At 41.5% G+C, this 19,908-nt stretch overlaps 2 protein-coding genes across 2 annotated transcripts in view; both read right to left on the minus strand.

Moving 5' to 3' along the window:
- The window catches only part of LOC140980488 (germin-like protein subfamily 1 member 14), a 69,196-nt gene that overhangs the window by 28,556 nt on the left and 20,732 nt on the right, over positions 1-19,908 (minus strand). The gene's annotated exons all lie outside the window — the stretch shown is intronic.
- LOC140980486 (ACT domain-containing protein ACR8-like) lies at positions 9-3,125 on the minus strand. Its single transcript, XM_073446328.1, has 8 exons — positions 3,028-3,125; positions 2,869-2,943; positions 2,128-2,173; positions 1,929-2,043; positions 1,724-1,791; positions 1,050-1,616; positions 843-947; positions 9-751 (listed from the first exon to the last, which is right to left on the minus strand). Exons 2-8 carry the CDS (start codon positions 2,928-2,930, stop codon positions 395-397), a joined length of 1,320 nt encoding a protein of 439 aa, XP_073302429.1. The 5' UTR covers positions 2,931-2,943; positions 3,028-3,125; the 3' UTR covers positions 9-394.

Genomic DNA, 19,908 nt, shown 5'->3' on the forward strand with positions numbered 1-19,908 from the left:
TTGTAAAGTAAGTGAGAAATCCTTTCCTTGAAAATAAAAGTAGAAATATTTACACATGCTCTCTCTTTCTGCCAGCTAAGGGAGACAAGTAATGACCACCCACCCAAGACTTCTCACTCTATGAATTCCCGACTCCCCCAACCAATTTCAAATCTATCCCTTCTAACAAACCAACATTTAAAAAGAAAAGAATGGGCCCCCGTTGCCTCTACCATTCTCTGTGCATATATTTCCGAAACCTGTCCAGCCAACCACTTTTAACTACCATCACCAAATAAATCCGCTTTGTAAGTAAATGCCATTTACTATGTACAAAATGCCCCAGCTCATTCATCATACTACCCCTCTAAGCAAAGAATATCTCGCCTCACAAGTTGCTTTTTACCAATCAAGATTAAGATCTGATCAATCCCAAATTGTATAGATTCCTCCTCACAAGGCTTCCAATTGAGAACAACATGGCACCTCCCGTACCCACCGTGGCCTCTTCCTTTTCGCCTTTTTGGTGGCATATAAAGGGCAGTTCCTTTACTTTCAGATTACTCAAGCCAATCCTCTGGCGAACCGATTCAATGATCTTGGAATCTGGAACGTTCCCTAGGGCATCCGTCACGTAAAAAACATTATGGGCCGTTTCAACGGCCGTGGATATCTCAGCCCTTGTGACATTTAGGCCATTTTCACGAAATGTTCGAGTCACATCAGCTAGTAGTCCTTTTCTATCAGATGTACACAACTCAAGCCTCACACCCTGTGATAAAAGAAACAAGAACGTTAAATTATTATAACCGAACAAGAGAAGAGACCAAATCAAATGAACGACTAAAGAACCACTTTCAGACCTGAGACGCCCTCCTTTCAATTGCAGCTCGTAAGCAAAGAACAACACGTTGTTTTTCAGCTTCTGAGCTAATCGGCGTTCCATCCATGTGTCTCATGAAGAATTCCTACAATAAAAAAACCATTTTATTCCATTTCACCTCTAATCATACAATAGTCGTACACACCACAAGAAAAAATTCAACGAAAGTTGAAGAATATATGTATACCAAGGATGCTCTATCTCCGGTTGTGTCAACAGTGGCATGAAATACGACATACTCCATGTCTGTTAGCGTGCAGATGACATCAAACAAAAGCTTGGTTCGATCCTTGGACTGAATATTTACGACCGAATAATCTCTCTCCAAATAATTCTGAACTGAGACAATAGGGGAATCACCACTAGTCTTGATGATTGGTTTCCTCTCATAATCACGATCGGCAAACATCATTTGATGAAGCCTTCTCTCAGTATGTGTGACAGCCATCGAGACGACGGTACTGGCACTTCTGATATCATTATCACCTTTAAGCACATTCCTCAACATGGCCTCGATTGTTTCTATTTTCTGCAAGTCCTCAATCGGTGAGCCCGAATGGTCATCCTTTATGTAAATCAAGGAAGCAATTCGACCATTGTGAGTCCAGACCTTAGCTTCGACAACATTGCAGTTCAAATCGGATAGAACAGCAAAAACCTCAGATAAAAGACCAACTCGATCTGTACCAGTTAATTCTAATGCTGTTAAGCCGTTGAAACTTCTAGATCTTTTGCAGTGAACTGTCTCAAGAGACTGCAATAGCAAGGCCAAAATCATCAATTAACAACAGGTTAAATTAAATTTATCAATATCTTCTTGATTAAACTTTGATAAATCATTACAAAAGAAAAAATAATTACCTGTTCAATGTAACTCAACACGCTTTCGTCGGTTAATTTGTTTCCGCTCAAATCAGTCACATGAAAAACTGCAGCTTTCACAAGAAATATGAAACCGTACAGTGAGAACAGCCTCATTGAAAACCAATAAAGCCCATTTATTATGTGGATTAAATGGCAGTTAAAGCTAAAGGGGAAAAAACAGCGGCGCGTGTCGGGTACGCACCGTCCATAAACCACAGACCATCTGAAGAAATATAAGCCTTTTCAATCGACAGATTCAAATCTATAAGAATTTGAACGGCATCCAACAGGATCCTATGCTTTCTCCCACTATCAATCTGCAAGAAAATAGAAACTAATTAACCATAATATTCCTATATTAACATACGAATTGTATTAATTTTTACTAATCAGCGGCTTACCATGACTCGCGTAGCGGTTGCGCAACCAGCATTGTCGATCATGACCCTGCAAGATGGCGACGGGGAAACAGTCAGATGAGGGCATTGTTGGAATTTTATTCAAGGGATTGGAAGATTGAAGACCGAAAACTGACGGAGTCAGAGTAACTTGAAAGAAAAGAAATCAGCGAAAAATTCAATTATTACAGAAAATTTTGAATGATTCTGTAGAGTTTTCTTCAATTAAACAATGAGTGAGGAGTTAACTCTCCAGAGATTAGGAAAATAGGGAATAATCATCAAATCCTAACATACCAGGTTCAGTTAAATCTCTGTCGAAGGAGATAAACATGGAACTATAAAATTTTCGAGTCAAAACAGATCTTACAAAGCCCGGAAAATCACTGTAATTTAAAAACGAAAAAACTGAATCCTAACCGGGGAGTGTATTTTGAGAAATCGCAGAAGAAAAATTATTTCCACCAAAAATATCAGAGGAGCTTTATCTAGAAAAACCCAGAAAATAACTTTTACAATAAAATCTGGGGGAAAGTTTAAACCCAGAACATTTTCCACAAACCAGAAAACTCGTCATAAGCACAAAATGACACCCCAAAATCGGATAATAAAATTTAAAATCCCGAACGATACACAGAAAACCCCCTCCCCCTCCCAAAAAAAAAAAAAGAAATATAGAAACAAATCTTTCAACATCGGAGACTCTCTGATACACACAGTTGAAAGATGACGAAGAAATCAAACCTTGGGGTAGACATTCTAGTAATAAGCTTCTCATATTCATCCAAATACGTTGGCCACTCCATAATTCTTCTACTCCTTGAAAAATTCAAAAAAAAAAAAAAATCAGTGGTTCCCGAAACTCATAAGACCGTGAATTCGACCTCTGTGGATATTGCGGACCTTATTCTCTCTCTCTCTCTGGGGAAAACCCTGGCAGACGAAGCATTCACGTTCAGTAATTTCTCTCTCTAAAACATCCACAGAAGGCTGGATTGCTTTGTTTTTCGCTCGAGAGGAAGGAGAGTATTTATATAAGGTAATAATTATTTTTAAAAATTTAAATATGATTATATTAATCCGTTATGGTAAAAATTACCATAATAATGGGATTTTTTTAAGTTTTCTTAAAAGTTGGGTCCACGGAGAGAAGTATTGGCCAATCACATGCGTGACTAATGCTGGCTGCCCGTGCTGACCAAATTTGGCAATTCCTTTTTCAAAAAAATTCAACTGGGTAAGAATTGAGAACTTCAAATTTCTCTCTCATTTCTTTTTTTTTAAAAAAAAAAATATTAGAAATCTAAAAAATAATAGCCATGCCTACTTTCAAAATCTGCACACAATTGGCATGTATTCGCGGTTCGCCGCTCTTCGCAACTACTTTATTTAATTTTTATAAAATTATGGATATTTTATTTTACAGTATCAAATATCCTGTTGGAATTTTTTTGGATAGTGATATTATAACCATGTGGAAAACGAAAAAAATAAATTCTAAAAATATACATACATTCGACATGGAATTCGAATGTGATCAGTTTAAAAGAGAGAATATGACTCTTGCAGTTTAAAAGAGAGAATATGACTCTTGTAAATCATCTCACGAATTTATATTTGTGAAATAGGTCCGACCAATATTTCTTATAAAAAATAATATTTTTTATTAATTGAGTCGGGTTTGAGGTCAATCTCCTAAAATTGATACGTGGAGATTGTCTCAGAAGAATTTTTCTGTTTAAAAAAATACATTCATTAACTTTTGCTTGAACTTTGTTTTTCCTGAGTATTTGAAGGCTATTTTGCAAAATATGTTTTAGTAAAATCACAATTCAAACATAATTTTTGGTACAATGATATGTTATCGTTTAAACAACTAATTAAAAGAAAAAAGAGTCATACTGTATGTACAACGAGATTTGTACAACAAAAAAATAAATACAAAAATTTCATTTATCAAAATCTCTTGATAAATTCAATATAAAATTTAATAAGATCATAAAATCTGTTGATATAATTGTTGTAAATATCGATATACGATGATATATATGTCGGAATTTAGCATTATTAAAAATAAAGCATAAAACAATAAATTGAGGAGATTAATTAAAGTTTACTTGATTACTGGTAAGTTAACTACCAATGAATTGATACGTGTCTAGATCCTGGGACATGGGGAGGTGTTTCGGATTGCCAGCGTGGACGACACTTCTGTTAAAGTATTGTGCTTTGCGTGTACTCGACTCAAATGAATTGGAAGCAAAAAAGAAAAGAATATTTGATGGGATTTGATGTATTTTTTAAATGTGAAAATTTATTTATATGCAAAACAAAGCCTATAGTTGTTAAACAGATTTCGCTAAAATGTGATCCGAAGGAACCTTTTCATCCAAAAAAAAGATGTAATTATATCTTTTCGGATATTTTGTTCCCAAAAATTTAAAGGTAAATTTATTTTGCGACCGGTCTCACGAATCTTTATTCGTCAGATGGGTCAATTATACTTATATTTACAATAATAAGTAAATTTTTGGCATAAAAAATAATAATTTTTAATAGATAGAAGATTTGTCTTACAAAATTGACTCATAAGATCGTCTCACAAATCATTTTTGCGAAACTTAAATAGCCATGTTCCATCTTTCCAATTCATGCAAAACAACTAGTGTTTATTGCAACTTAAATTATTATGCATATATAGCTTAAATAGGAAAAGAATAGGTGTATTTTTTAAATAAAGATTACAACTAAAATTTAACCATATCAGAATATTGGAATTTCAATAATATACTCGAATTTTGAGGTAATTTAGGAATTAAACAAAAACAATTATGGGAACCGAATCTCAGTAAATGGGGCACGAGATAAAAAGGAATGGATCCACGTGGCAAGCAGGGTGGGATTAGTAACTTTGGGAGGTGTTGATCAGAGATTAACGCGAGATTTGCCGACCACTTATGACGTAGGCACGTGATGACACCAATGGAATCGGCTTTTTTCATCTGATTAATTGTCCTTTTTCCCGGCCGGGTTTCTTGTTTTTCTCGGCGGCGCTGATCTCTACTGCCGCTTATAACGAACCCTAGCATGATACTCCTCTTGTCCTCGTATAAATTCGCAATTCATATAATACCAAATAAATATTTTAAAAAAAATTAAAAAAATAACTGATTTGCTTCATTTCATTGTTATTAGTTATTACTATTATTATTGGGTGACAAATCATATCACACAATAGAATTTGAAGTTTTAGTAACAAACCCCCTCCTACATTCAAAAATTTAAATAATAAATTGCAATAAATACTATATAAAGTTAATTAACAAGTTTAATATTTAAAGTGTACACTCAAAAAAACTTCTCAGACGGATATAAGTACATAAATATAATACATATAAACATTACAAAATTATCCACGGACAAAACATTCGGAAACATAACATCAGAAAATGTCATGACATTTTTACCTTTAGATACATCATTGAGATAGTATGTACTATTAGCGTACTTTCTCATTGACCCTAACAATTAAGATTTGACTTCAATGTGTTAACAGACAGCTAATTTTGAGTTCAGTTGATGAATTAAATAAATACAATTTTAGTTATTTTGCAAAACTAAGCTGAATTGTTTATAATTCACGGTTAGGTCAAAGAATACATTTATCGTGGAAGTCGCGTCACGTGTCGATTAAAAAACGTTAACGCGATTTTAGTATATCTGAGTTGCATGCCTAATAGTGGCAATTATTTAATGAGGCATGGCGAACAAGTATAAGGGCATGACTTGAAGTCATACGGAGTCGTGGAACCACACTACCATGTACGTTTGTCGGAATTTTTTTTTATAAATATTTTAACAATTTTTTGGATTTAAAATATTCGGCCATACGCCGATCGACACGCAGGAGCACGACTATGCTTTCGCCCCCTAAAATCAGCTTAAAACATGGGGTTTCCCTTCCTCTGACAAGCACGTGTATACCCCTTCGAAACCACGTTCTATTTTATCATTCTTAATATAAATTTCATTACTTTATTATGTTAATCCACCTCCTAATTTCGTCTGAAATTCAACCAGCACTGATTTTCAAAGGTTAGAAGAATATATCAAAATATAAAGCTTGCCTCTTCTTTATCGGAGAGGCCACTGTCTCTACGATGAAATTCTTTTTTTTTTTTATCAGACAAATTATCTAAAGTATTCCAATTTCCGATAAAAATGTTTCGATGTGAAAAATCACTAATACTACGTGTATATTGGAGTTTCCTTAATTCGCCGCAATCACGTGTATTGAAAGACATGCCGTAATATCAGATCATTGCCACTACCCACGACCAAAAAGGACGTGCCACCCCAATCAGTACAAAAATTAAAAAAAAAATCATATATATCTCACATTTTGTATTTTAAATAAGAGTCCAGATATTTATTTATTTAATTCCCTATATATTTTTACTACAGCAAGTCACTAGGCTTGCTCATGAGAGCCTTAAAAAACCAAGAATTTATTGCAAGAAGAAGTTGCATTTAATGTCCCACCTCACGATCTTCGCAATATACTTCTCACGATTTCGTCATGTCGCATGTCGGGCTCCAATTAAATAAGCCGATGCATGGACCGTATTGATCGCCGGTCCGCTAATAGCCGTCGCCACGGTTGACATTGTAATGATCTGGACGGAAGACGGTGGTGGGATGGCGACCATTTCCCGCGCCACCATCGATACCAATTGTTTCAGGACCGGGGCACCGCTGTAAATATACTATCTTTTGAAAATAATTATGTTTTATTTTTTGAGATTATAAATACTAAATAGTGATACCCCCATAAGGATCCGGGTCGCTGATGACCCGGACACCATCAAGAGCCCGAGCACTACATATTTCCCAAGTATTCTCCGAACAGCCCGGTCTCTCGCGCAAGCACCCAGGCATTTTTTCTCTTCCCGGGCAGTCATCATAGCCCGGGCTCTCATACAGGTACCCGGGTAACCAATTGCTCGGGGCCACCTCGAGAATTGAACCACACTCGAGTATGATTGATACTGGACGTCTAATCTGTCAGAACAACTTGGGCTTGGAGTGTCTTAGAAGTCATCAGAAGATAGGGTATGGGCGGCCGACTTGTCATACTTAGTAGGTAACACTGGAATCGAGGTACCTACCTCATCTTCTAATATAAATAGCAGGTATTAATGTCATTTACAGATTCTGAAATCTGGGAACTCTTAAGCATTATACATATTTTCTACCAAATATTGCTATGGTTCATCTTCAACCTGCTGACTTAAGCATCGGAGTGACCACGCCGGACACCCCTCCGGCGCCCATTCACGAGTTCCTTTCATTGTTTGCAGGTGCTATTGAAGCCATTATCTTCACTCAAATTCCCTAAAAACTATAAATTATTGATTTGACCCGTTGGAGCTCATTACCCGGCTCATCCATTTCAACGAAGTCACATCATTGGCGCCGTCTGTGGGAAAGTTGAGATTAAGGCGTTGATATGGCTCATACTCGAAGAACTAACCAAGATAATTCCCGGGCTCATGGGGATAATACGCGTGCTTCGGGGCAGGGTGGCGGTGTTCCTCCCACAGGACCCAACCTTATTACCATGACCCCGGAAGAGTTGGCTAGAATAATCTCCGAAGCAGTGGAGAAAGCTGTGGCCAGGAGAGAAGCTTCTCATCAAGTTACACCACCGAGAGGGAGGAAAATATATGAGCAGGAGCAGGAGCAGGAGCAGGAGCAGGAGCAAGAGCAAGAGCGGAGGGAGGAGGAAGTGAGAGGAGAGGATGAGGAGTCTAGTGCTGGATCCAAATCACCTACCGTAGCTGAGGAGTTGTTTGAATTAAGGCAGAAAATGAAATTTCTGGAAGGGCAGTTGGAGAGTCGTAGCATTTCTCGAGCTACTGCTAAGGGTTGCCCATTTACTGATATCATTGTCCGGGAACCTCTTCCCGAGAATTTCAAGTCTGCCAAAGTCAAAGATTACGTTGGCAATGCGGATCCTGATAAGCACTTAGCCCGGTTTGAGAACATGGCTATGTTACACTGTTATACAGATCGAATCAAGTGTAAGGTGTTCCTTACTACCTTGGTGGACTCAGCTCAAAGGTGGTTCGAAGGACTGACTCCTAAGAGTATTTATTCATTTAAAGACTTCCAGAAGGTGTTCCTACACCACTTCAGTAATAGCAAGAAATACAAGATTACTGCTTTTAGTCTTTTCGAAGTTAAGCAAAACCTGGATGAAAGTTTGAGGGCTTATATCAAAAGATTTAATAGAGTGGCTTTGGATGTACCTACTTGCGCTACTGAAACAAAAACTACGGCATTCACACAAGGCTTGAGGGAGGGTGAATTTTTCAAATCGTTGACCAAAAAAGTGTCTGGGGATTTCGAGGACTTATTATCCCGGGCAGAAAAATACATCAACATGGAGGAAGCCCAGAAGCAGAAGAGGGAAGCTGTAATAAAAGAAAGAGGAGACCGGGTAGCTAGGCCCGAGGAGAAAGGACAGCGAAGGGATAATCCAGGACACTTCTCCCACCATGTGCCTCTTAAGATTGCCCGGGACAGAGAGGTCCAGGAGTGTAGTAGGGATCTGGCCCCGGACCATCAATTCTCCCGGCCTGAGAAAAGAGGATTTTGTACTCTCCATAAGGTGTGTTATCACAACACCGAGGATTGCAAAACATTGAAGGGAAACTATTTCACCACTTCCGCCCCGGAACAAAGTCAAGCCAATAAGAGGCCGAGATTGCCATGGACATCTCCACAGCCAGGGTCCAGCGCTCGAGGAGGGGGTATGAGGAGTATACCGAGAGAAGATCCCGGGAGGAGAAGAGATCCCGAACTTGAGACAAAAAAGAATTCACCTCCTGCTACGGGGTTGATAAAAATGATATCAGGAGGCTCTACTGATGGAGACTCCAACCGGGCGAGGAATTCGAGGAGTAGGAGTCAGTGTATGGAGGTAGATGGAATGAGAAAGAGCGAGGCAGTAATCAGCTTTGGCCCAGAAGATTTAAAGGGGGTGAATCTACCACACAATGATGCTCTGATTATCCAAGCCCGGGTGCCAAATTATGACATTCTGAGAGTCTTTGTTGACTCGGGCAGCTCTGTAAATGTAATTTTTAAAGATGCCTTTGTGCAGATGGATTTGCAGGGTTACCATTTGGAAGCCGTGAAAATTGCCCTCTTTGGCTTTGCTGGCCATGTGGTCTACCCGGAAGGGGAGATTGTCTTACCACTAACCCTGGGATCCCAGGATATCAAGAAAACGGTGATGACCTCTTTCACTGTGGTGGACTCCCCATCATCTTATAACAACATATTAGGGAGGCCGGCCATGAATGAGCTAAGGGCTGTGGCATCTACCTACCACCAAAAGATAAAGTTTCCTGTGTGAGCCCGGGTAGGAGAAGTCCGGGGAGATCAGCCTTCTTCCCGAAAATGCTATGTGGAAGCAGTCCGGGCGAACCAGAGCAAATCCAAGAGGGAAGGGAAGAAAGCTAGAATGGATGAAGTAGGAGGAAGAGTGGTGGAGAAAGGAGAGGTGCATTTTGTCGCAGAGGAGGAGCAGGAAATGGTAGAAGTCGGACCAGGCCAGCAAATTCGGGTGGCTCGGGACCTTAGTGCATCCACCCGGGTTAGTCTGATTGACTGTTTAAATGCTAATATTCATGTGTTTGCCTGGTCCCAACAGGAGTTGACGGGGATCTCTCCCCTGATATCGGAGCACTAACTGAATATCCTCCCTGGATCTCACCCGATAAAGCAAAAAAAGAGACATTGGTCCTGAAAAGGACAAAGTTATTGATGAGCAAGTAAAAGAGCTTTTGAACGCCGGCCACATTCGGGAAATTCAATTCCCTACATGGCTCTCAAATGTGGTATTAGTACCCAAATCTACCGGAAAGTGGCGCATGTGTGTAGATTTCCGCGATCTCAATAAGGCTTGTCCCAAGTATCATTATCCTCTGCCCCGTATTGCTCAATTGGTGGATTCCACATCGGGCTTCGAATTACTGAGTTTCATGGACTTATATCAGGGGTATCATCAAATCCCCCTGGCCAAAAGTGATCAGGATAAAGCTAGCTTCATCACCTCGGGAGGTACATTTTGTTATATTGTAATGCCTTTCGGGTTAAAGAATGCAGTAGCTACTTACCAGTGTTTGATGAACAAATTCTTCGAGAAGCAACTGGGACGAAACGTGGAAGTCTATGTGGATGATATCCTGGGCAAGACCCGGGAGGTTGCCAGCTTTATTGATGATCTAGAAGAAACCTTTGCCACTCTCGTACATTACGGGATCAAGCTTAACCCAGCCAAGTGCATTTTTGGCGTAAAGAGTGGCAAACTCTTGGGATTCATAGTGACAGATCGGGGAATTGAGGTGAATCAGGAGAAAGTCAAATCCGTGCTGTGCATGCCATCTCCTCGATCTGTCAAAGACGTACAAAAGCTGACCGGGAGGATTGCTTCCCTCTCTCGATTTATTTCCCGATCAGCACACAGGAGTTATCCTTTCTTTCAAGTATTGAGGAAGGCCCGGCAATTCGGATGGGATGACAAATGTGAACAGGCCTTCCAGGACTTGAAGATCCATCTTGCAGAGCTCCCTGTGTTGGTGAAACCAGAGCCCGGGGAAAAATTATTTGTTTATCTATCCACCACAGAGTATGCTGTCAGCTCGGTTCTAATAAAAGAAGAAGGCTCCGATCAAAAGCCTGTTTATTATGTCAGCCATGCTCTGAGAGGACCCGAGCTCCGGTACAGTGAAGTGGAGAAGATTGCTCTGGCCTTGATCATGACTGCCCGGAAGCTAAGGCCTTACTTCCTGTCCCATCGAATAATTGTCTTGACTAATAGTCCTTTAGGCAGGATCATGACTCATTCTGAAGTATCTGGGCGAATGATCACATGGGCAGTGGAATTAGGAGAGTATGATATCGAATACAAACCCCGGGTGTCCATTAAAGCACAAGCCTTATCAGACTTTTTGTCCGAGATGGTACAACCCGATGAAGATGAAGTATGGAGGGTGTTTGTGGATGGGGCGTCTAGCCTTGCAGGGTGTGCAGTAGGTGTTGTAGTAATATCTCCTCTAGGAGAGAAGATTAAATTGGCTTTAAGAATTGATTCTCGGGTTACTAACAATGAAGCTGAGTATGAAGCTGTCCTTGCTGGAATCCGAGCTGCTCAAGAGATTGGAGCTTCCCGTGTTATTTTGTATTCTGATTCACAATTAATCACTCAGCAGATAAAGGGTGCTTATGAAGCTAAAGATGACAGGATGCTCAAATATTTACAGCTCATAAAAACCCAGGCAGCTATCTTTGTGGATTGGAATATCGAACAAATGCCACGGGAGGAGAATGGAGAGGCAGACGCTCTAGCAAAAATGGCTGCTTCATTATCAGAAGTCGACACCCGGGAAATTTTGTATGTTTCTCGTTTGTTCCTGTCCACCGAGGAAGAAATATTACCAGTACCCGAGGACTCCTAGATGATGCCATTGATCAAATTCATTACAAAAAATGAATTACCTAAAGACAGGACTCGGGCTCAAAAAATCAAGAGACAAGTTCACAGGTTTGTTCTCTTAAATAAAATCTTATACAGAAGATCGTTCCAGGGACCTTTGCTAAAATGCTTATCTGAAAGAGAAGTGGATTACGTCCTCCGAGAAATACATGAGGGATGTTGTGTTGAACATCTCGGAGGAATGGCTTTGGCCCGGTAGACAATGCTTGCCGGGTTCTGGTGGCCAACTCTTAGCCAAAATTGTGCTCGAGTGGTCCAGGCTTGTGAGAGATGTCAACATCACTCAAACTTCCAGCACAGTCCGGCCACTCCCATGAAGCCTATCTGGGCATCTTGCCACTTTGATCAATGGGGCATGGATATTGTTGGCCCTTTCCCAACTGCCCGGGCTCAAAAGAAGTTCTTGCTGGTGGCTGTGGATTATTTTTCCAAATGGCTAGAAGCCGAGCCATTGGCTAAAATCACTGAATAGGAAGTATTGAAATTTTTGTGGAAAAACATTGTGTGCCGGTTTGGAGTGCCCAGAAGACTAATCTCAGATAATGGGAGAGAATTTCAGGGCAAAGGAATTACATCTTGGTGTCATGAAATGAAAATCACTCAGTCTTTTACTTCTGTTGCCTACCCTCAAGCTAATGGTCAAACAGAAGTTATTAACAGAATTATTGTACAAGCATTGAAAACCAGGCTACATGGTAAAGGAAAGATTGGGTGGAAGAATTACCCAGTGTTCTCTGGGCGTACAGAATTACTCCCCGAGCACCTACTCAAGAAACTCCTTTCAACTTGGTATATGGTTCTGAAGCAGTCCTTCCTGTTGAAATTGGGCAAACTTCTCCCAGGGTATACCCAGACAGCAATGATCAAAGTCGGGCCATGGAATTGGATTTGGTAGAAGAGAGAAGAGATCGAGCAATAATTCGAATGGAAGCATATCGAGGTCGGGTCATGAAGTCATACAATAAAAAGGTCCGAGTTCGAGATTTTCAAATAGGGGATTTAGTCATGAAAAAAGTTAATCCTGCCGGGGATGTTGGGAAACTAGAAGCTCGGTGGGAAGGACCTTATAAAATTACCCGGAGGGTTAGCTCGGGATCTTTTTATTTAGAAGACACGCAAGGACGCTCTCTCAAAAGGCCTTGGAATGTATTTAATTTAAAGCAGTACTATGCCTAACAGATGTAATTGATTGGTTGAAGATATAATGAAAGATCTGTTTTTCTCAAAGAGAAGTATTATATTATTTGTCGTATCTTAGACTCGGGAAGAACCAATTTAAAAGCCCAGGGCACTACACCCTGGCTCGGGGAACCACACCTCGACCATTCACAAGTCCCGGGACATGTTCCCCGGCCCAAGGCTCCGCACCTTGGTTCTAAAAGCCCAGGGCACTACACCCTGGCTCGGGGAACCACACCTCGACCATTCACAAGTCCCGGGACATGTTCTCCGGCCCAAGGCTCCACACCTTGGTTCTAAAAGCCCAGGGCACTACACCCTGGCTCGGGGAACCACACCTCGACCATTCACAAGTCCCGGGACATGTTCCCCGGCCCAAGGCTCCGCACCTTGGTTCTAAAAGCCCAGGGTATGAACACCTTGGCACGGGGTTCCATATCTCGACCATTTTTGCATTCCAGAACAAGCTTCCTGATCCAAGGTTTATATTTCCTGGTCCTTCAAGACTATGTCTTAACCTAAAATATATACATATATATGATTCTTGCATATAGCAGAAGCACATGGATTTGCACCCGGGTAACTGGTTCCTTATTCAGAGTTATTTATCAAAATTCTCGGTTATTTTGGAACACTTAAAATTTTTTAAGTTCTAGTGATTGGGTGGTTAAGGATTTATCCAAGCATCGTTAAGACACAGATTACATATGAAGAAAGCTATACTATTATTTGTAAAAACCTGAAGGCTGAAAGTTACAAAAAAAAAAAAGAGAGAAATAGCAATCCTATTCTAAATTTACTATAGAGGATTGCTCCCCGGGCTCTTCAGGAACCTTTTCAACTTCCTGGTCAGCAGCATCGTCCTTGGGAAGGGAATCGATGGCTTTATCTATGTCTGGGAAGCCCTCCTTGTCTGCCGGGATAAGGCCTTCTTCCTCAAACTGCTCTTGACATTTTTGGAAGCCGACTTTGAAGTAGTTATAAGACTTGTCTTCAACAGCCGCTTGAAATTCCGAAGAGTGAAGGAAGACGGTTCGCCATTCCTCTTGAGTCAGTTGCAGGAGCCTAAGCCTATCCTCTGCAGCAACGGCCCGATGCTGCTGTATGCTGGCTTCAAACTCAAGATAGCCAACTCGGGACTCTAGGAGGGCAATCCGCCTCCCAAGGCTCTCTTCCCGGGCCACACTCTCATCTCGGGCAATCTGGGCAGAGGCCAATTGCTGATTAGCCCTATCTAGGGAAGCTTGGAGACCGGCAGTTTTATCCTCATGAATTTTCTGAGCCCGAGCAAGCTCCCCTTGCAGTTGATCATTGATTTCTTGAGCAGTCCGGGCTTGCTGCCCCTTTTTCGTGGCCACTGCAGCTACCTCCTCAAAGGCCGAGATGATCATATGAGCAGCCTGTAAAAAAAACAACAAACAGCATATAGCAACAAAAGAACAGCAAAAGAAGAGAAAAAAAATAAGGATATAACTTACAGATAAGAGTCGGTTTGATCCCTCCAGGAATCAAACACTGGCGGGATTGCTCCTCAAAAGTGCCTCCTCAGCAGGGTTGAGTATCTGCTTGAGACGCATAACACCAGTAGTAGTAGCTCTCTCAAAAAATATATTAGCCCGAGTAGGCTGATCAGCTTGAGGGAGCTCTTGACCGGGTTCATTGGAGGGTTGTTGGCGAAGGGGAGTTGATTGAGCAGACCGAGAAGTGCCCGGGCCACCCTCGGGAAAATCCTCCAGAATAATCTGCTCGGGGACTGCGAGAGCTTTTCTTTTCCTCTGCCTAAGAGGGATGAGGTCTTCAGCATCTTCTAAAAGTTCGGCCGCATCCCTAGCCCTGACTCTGCTCTCTTCTTGATCCCGGGAAGTATTAGCCCGGGCCGCTTCATCCCTCAGGGCTTCCTCCTCCTCCACTCGCCTCTTTTTCTCCTCAACAGCTACTCGGCGAGCTGCTATTTCCTTCTCTCGAGCCGCCTTCTCAGCTGCCCGCTTCTTGGCAAAGGCCGCCTGCATCTCGGAGTTATCTGAATAAAGTGATACATGGTTATGAGAAATTAAATAAAGATAAGCAAAAAACAAAAGATAAGAAAAAGGAAGAGAGATGCATTACTGGGTTGATAACCCGAGCCTGCAGCTTCGTCGATTACCCGGTCCAGGGGGTCCTCGGCCCGGACGCTCAACCCGTATGCTATCAGGTTATCAGTGGAGATAAGAATAGTGGAGGGGTATTTTTTACCCTCTACTAATTGTTGGCTTATTAGATAGGGTTCTTCATATTTATAGGCCTTGGGAAGTGTAGGTTGAGGGGGTAGAGAAGGGAGAAAACCGGTAAGACAGGGGAGGGGGCCCAAGAGTTGGATAAAGAAATACTTTTCTTTCCAACCCTTCTGAGAAGAGGGGATATCATCAAGGAATTTGGCCTTTAGCCGGGCAGTCAGGGAAAATGCATTATCCACGAGCCGACAATTAAAGTAATAATGAAGGATGAGGGGGGTGATGAGAAGGTTGTTTATTTTAAAAAGGGCATAGGTCGAGGCCATAATCCTGAAAGAGTTGGGATGAAGTTGATTAACAGGCACACCAAAAAATTGGCAACCTCGATATAGAAAGGAGGGAGGGGGAACCGGAGACCATTTCTAACTTGATCCCGGAAAAATGTAGTATAGCCGAGGGCGATCTGCCCGATCAGAAGGACCAGAGATCAGGATGGAAAAAATAGAGGGGATACAACCCAGAGCCCGAAGCTCCTCTTCTGCCCCCAAGCGCAGGGTGCTGCTCATGGATGAGAACCAGGGAGCTCCCGGGGTCTCGTTAGAAGGAGGGCTCGAAGCCCGGGCTTTACCCTTACCCTTGCTCTTGGCAAGAGCTCGGGCATGGCTAGAAGCGGAGGGTCTAGAAGAGATTTGTTTAGTTTGGTGAACGGAGGGTTTTTTAGGAGGCTGAGTAATAGAGCGGCGAGGCGGAGAAGGAGAGGAATCAGAGCGTAGCGCGATGGACTCATCACAAGGCGAACCTCGCGCATTGGCTCCTGAAGTCGAAGAGGTAGATTCAGACATAATTCGAAAGAGAGAACTTACAAATTTTTGGGAGGAAAGACGGTAGGAGTGTCGGAGTTGAGTATTTTTCGCCGAGGAGCTTCGAGGAAAAATTTTGCAAGGGCTTCGCCGAGAGTTTGAATTTGAAAGTGTTTTTTCGAAAACGAGAGGCCTAGTATATATAGGCGGTGGGAACAAATCTAGGCCGTTGATCCAAGCACACGTGGACGATCAGGATGCGCCTCGAAAATTGTGCCAGTATGCGAAAGGACGAATAAATCATGAGTGTGTCAGGCTTATCGGCTCCTCGGAATACGAAACGTTCCTAACCGTTAGAATGGGAGGGCACGCGTCATTATCACATCGCATTCATAGCCCGGAAAAGCTAAACGACAAAATATTACAAAACCGGATGGTATCAAGCCCCGGCATCTTATTATCATCCCGGGAGATACGAAGCCCGGCATATTATATTACAAGACCGGATGGTATCAAGCCCCGACATCTTATTATCATCCCGGGAGATACGAAGCCCGGCCTATTATTTTTCCAAACCGGATGGTAACCAGCCCCGGCATCTTATTATCATCCCGGGAGATACGAAGCCCCGACATAATATATTACAAGACCGGATGGTATCAAGCCCCGGCACCTTATTATCACCCCGGGAGATACGAAGCCCCGGCATATTATATTACAAGACCGGATGATAACAAGCCCGGAATCTTATTATCAGCCCAGGAGATTTGAGGCCCCGATACTTTATTTAAAACCCGGCACGTTAAATTAGAGATCAGGACACATTAGATCCTGACACATTATTTTATATCTGGCTTAGTTCATATTAATTTAGTTGCAGAAAAATGAAGAAACAAAGTACGCAAGTTAAAATATTATTAATGGAATCGATCCCATATTACAGCTGCCATTCTAGAGCCTACAGAATCTTGCCACTCCGATATCCAATTAGTCAATTCGGGGATTCGGAGGTTGGCGAAAGACCCTGTAGTAGCAATCTTGTCTAGCTGATGCGATTCCTTCCATAGCATCGCCTGCAGCAGAACTTGATCAGTGGCCAGCTCTGCAACATAATTTACGTGAAACTCCCGCTTGTATTTCCTCGCCACTGCTCTTTGCGGTCGAGTAAAAGACAAGCCATTCTGGTGTGCATACAGAAGGTCTTGAATCTTATAAAAGGTGGACATGACCTTAACCAGAACATATTCCTCAATGGTCCTCTTCAGTTCCTCCAAATGAGGACGTATCGGAGAAGGCGCCTGGACATGCATGCTGCTACAAACGGTGGACTCGCTCGAACTCGGCATATTGGATTATTGTTCTTATTTCACTTTCATCTTCTTATTTATAGACAGGTGGTATTTAATGCTAAAGAAGGTGGAAAGACGTGAGCTAGTCTAAACGTTCTTTATTTATGAAGAAAGACGGAGCTACAGATATCAATGTATCGGAATTACCAGATTCTTGGAATATGGAATGATATGAATGCGAAGCGTGTGTCATAATGGCGTCTCTTGGAATACCCGAGAAGAATAACCGATAAAGCACCGTATTCAGAACCCGGGAGGCATGAGGCCCCGGCATTTCAAGGAAAGCCCAGGAGATGTTAAGGCTTGGCATTATAATTTATCAATTAATCTTGTTCAACTCGCGATATATATGTATCAACTGATAAATTTAAAGGATTACGGCAAAGTAACGACAAAGACAGGCTAGAATTAATATTTTATTCAACAATAAACATTAGCTCGTACTACATCATCATATTCTTCTTCTACAACAATTATCCATATTTTCAACCAAGCAGCTAAAGGCCCGGTGGAAGTCTTCAGGAAGCTGTCTGAATCGGCAATGCGCTTAAGGATCTTTATTTCTTTCCGAAGCATTAATTGATAGATACGACCATCTGTGAAGATGTCTACCCACTCAGCCACATGCAAGTGCTCTCGCACTCTCCTCAGTTTAGCTACCAGGCTGGGAGTGATAGCTTTTCCAGAGTCATAAAGAAGCTTCAGCCCCTAAAGCTCTTCCCAATAGTCAAGAATTTCGTGAAACACTTCATCTTCTATAGTAGATTTTCGAATCTCTAGAGTAGAATCCTTGAAGGCTTCGGTCATACTCGGAGTTTTCGAACTGCTTGCACCAGTCATTGTGTTTCCTGGATGACAATTTGTTAATATGATTGAAAAATGGGTGAGTGGCCCTATGTATAGGAGGAAGGATCTAATCACAGCCGTTGATCTATAAATGCACGAACGTCTAGGATGTGTTTTTGGAAATGGTGCCAAGATGTGAAAAGACGTATACGGTTATCGAGGCATCAGACTTATCCACTTCTCGGAATGCGAAACGTCTTTTAGGCGGGAATTCATGCTATGACACGTGTCATCGTGGTAATAAGGACAGGGCCCAAGAATGTTAGACAATAAGTTATTATGAGTCCGGGGGATAGGAGGTCTCAGCATTTCATCTCATCTCTGTGATATTTGAAGGCTCCAATGTTGTACATTGTTAATTATCTTGGACTGATCGGGACAGCGAGTCAAGCTCTAGCCCGACTATTTTAGGGATGGGTGGTGATACCCCAATAAGGATCCGGGTCGCTGATGACCCGAACACCATCAAGAGCCCGAGCACTACATATTTCCGAAAAATTCTCCGAACAGCTCGGTCTCTTGCGCAAGCACCCACGCATTTTTTTCTCTTCCCGGGCAGTCATCATAGCCCGGGCTCTCATACAGGTACCCGGGTAACCAATTGCCCGGGCCACCTCGAGAATTGAACCACACTCGAGTATGATTGATACTGGACGTCTAATCTGTCAGAACAACTTGGGCTTGGAGTGTCTTAGAAGTCATCAGAAGATAGGGTATGGGCAGCCGACTTGTCATACTTAGTAGGTAACACTGGAATCGAGGTACCTACCTCATCTTCTACTATAAATAGCAGGTATTAATGTCATTTACAGATTCTGAAATCTGGGAACTCTTAAGCATTATACATATTTTCTACCAAATATTGCTTTGGTTCATCTTCAACCTGCTGACTTAAGCATCGGAGTGGCCACGCCGGACACCCCTCCGGCACCCATTCACGAGTTCCTTTCATTGTTTGCAGGTGCTATTGAAGCCATTATCTTCACTCAAATTCCCTAAAAACTATAAATTATTGATTTGAACCGTTGGAGCTCCTTACCCGGCTCATCCATTTCAACGAAGTCACATCACTAAACATTATACAAAAAATTGCTTCGAATTTTTTTTAAAGACGTTCGAATTGATAGAATAGTTAAGTTATTGACTAATGGCCAAGAATTGTATTCTTTTTATTAATGTTTTATCATGTTAGCTTATCGCACAGGTTATGCCCAATGTATTTTATTTAATTAGTGTGACTTACAGACTACTGTATTAGTCCAAAATTTATCTAATACACAAAAAAAATGATTATGAATTTGATCATCGTACAAAAAACGATTCACGCATTCCATGAATCAACGGACACATTAGATTATTTTAAAATTAGTTATATTAATTTTATTTTTAGAATATTTGATCTTAGGGAGACTTTCTATTCAGTACCCTTTTTTCTCAAACTTTCTTTCCACTCCCTATCTATTCTCAATTACCCAAAATATCCCTCAACCTTATATTTTAAAATTGATTTTTCTATATTAATGGCCCATCATGCTTCCGTAAAATAAATTAAATCTTATACCTTTTTGACCGGACTGCCACCGGGTTATATCCACCGTATTTTACGAACTGCTCCTCACAGTCCAACCACACGATCGCAACCGATGGTTACAGACGCAGATTCCTTCAGCAACACTTAACACAACCCTAATTCGTTTCATACCTTAGGGTGTACAGTAAAAGATAAAATTTTGAAAATAATACATGAGAGGGGCTAAGAGCAAAGATCTCTTTATTCAAACATAAACATTTATTATTACATTGAAACCTCCTATAGAGGAGGAGGAACTTGCTTA

Source organism: Primulina huaijiensis, chromosome 7 (assembly GCF_012295235.1).
Source record: "Primulina huaijiensis isolate GDHJ02 chromosome 7, ASM1229523v2, whole genome shotgun sequence".
Classification (NCBI taxonomy): domain Eukaryota; kingdom Viridiplantae; phylum Streptophyta; class Magnoliopsida; order Lamiales; family Gesneriaceae; genus Primulina; species Primulina huaijiensis.

Excerpts from the sequence above, each read along its gene's own strand:
- LOC140980486 (XM_073446328.1), bottom strand. The coding sequence starts at position 2,930 with ATGGAGTGGCCAACGTATTTGGATGAATATGAGAAGCTTATTACTAGA. Across the intron at positions 2,044-2,127 it reads CAACCGCTACGCGAGTCATG|ATTGATAGTGGGAGAAAGCA; the intron begins GTAAGCCGCTGA and ends ATTTTCTTGCAG. Across the intron at positions 1,617-1,723 it reads TGTTGAGTTACATTGAACAG|TCTCTTGAGACAGTTCACTG; the intron begins GTAATTATTTTT and ends TTGCTATTGCAG.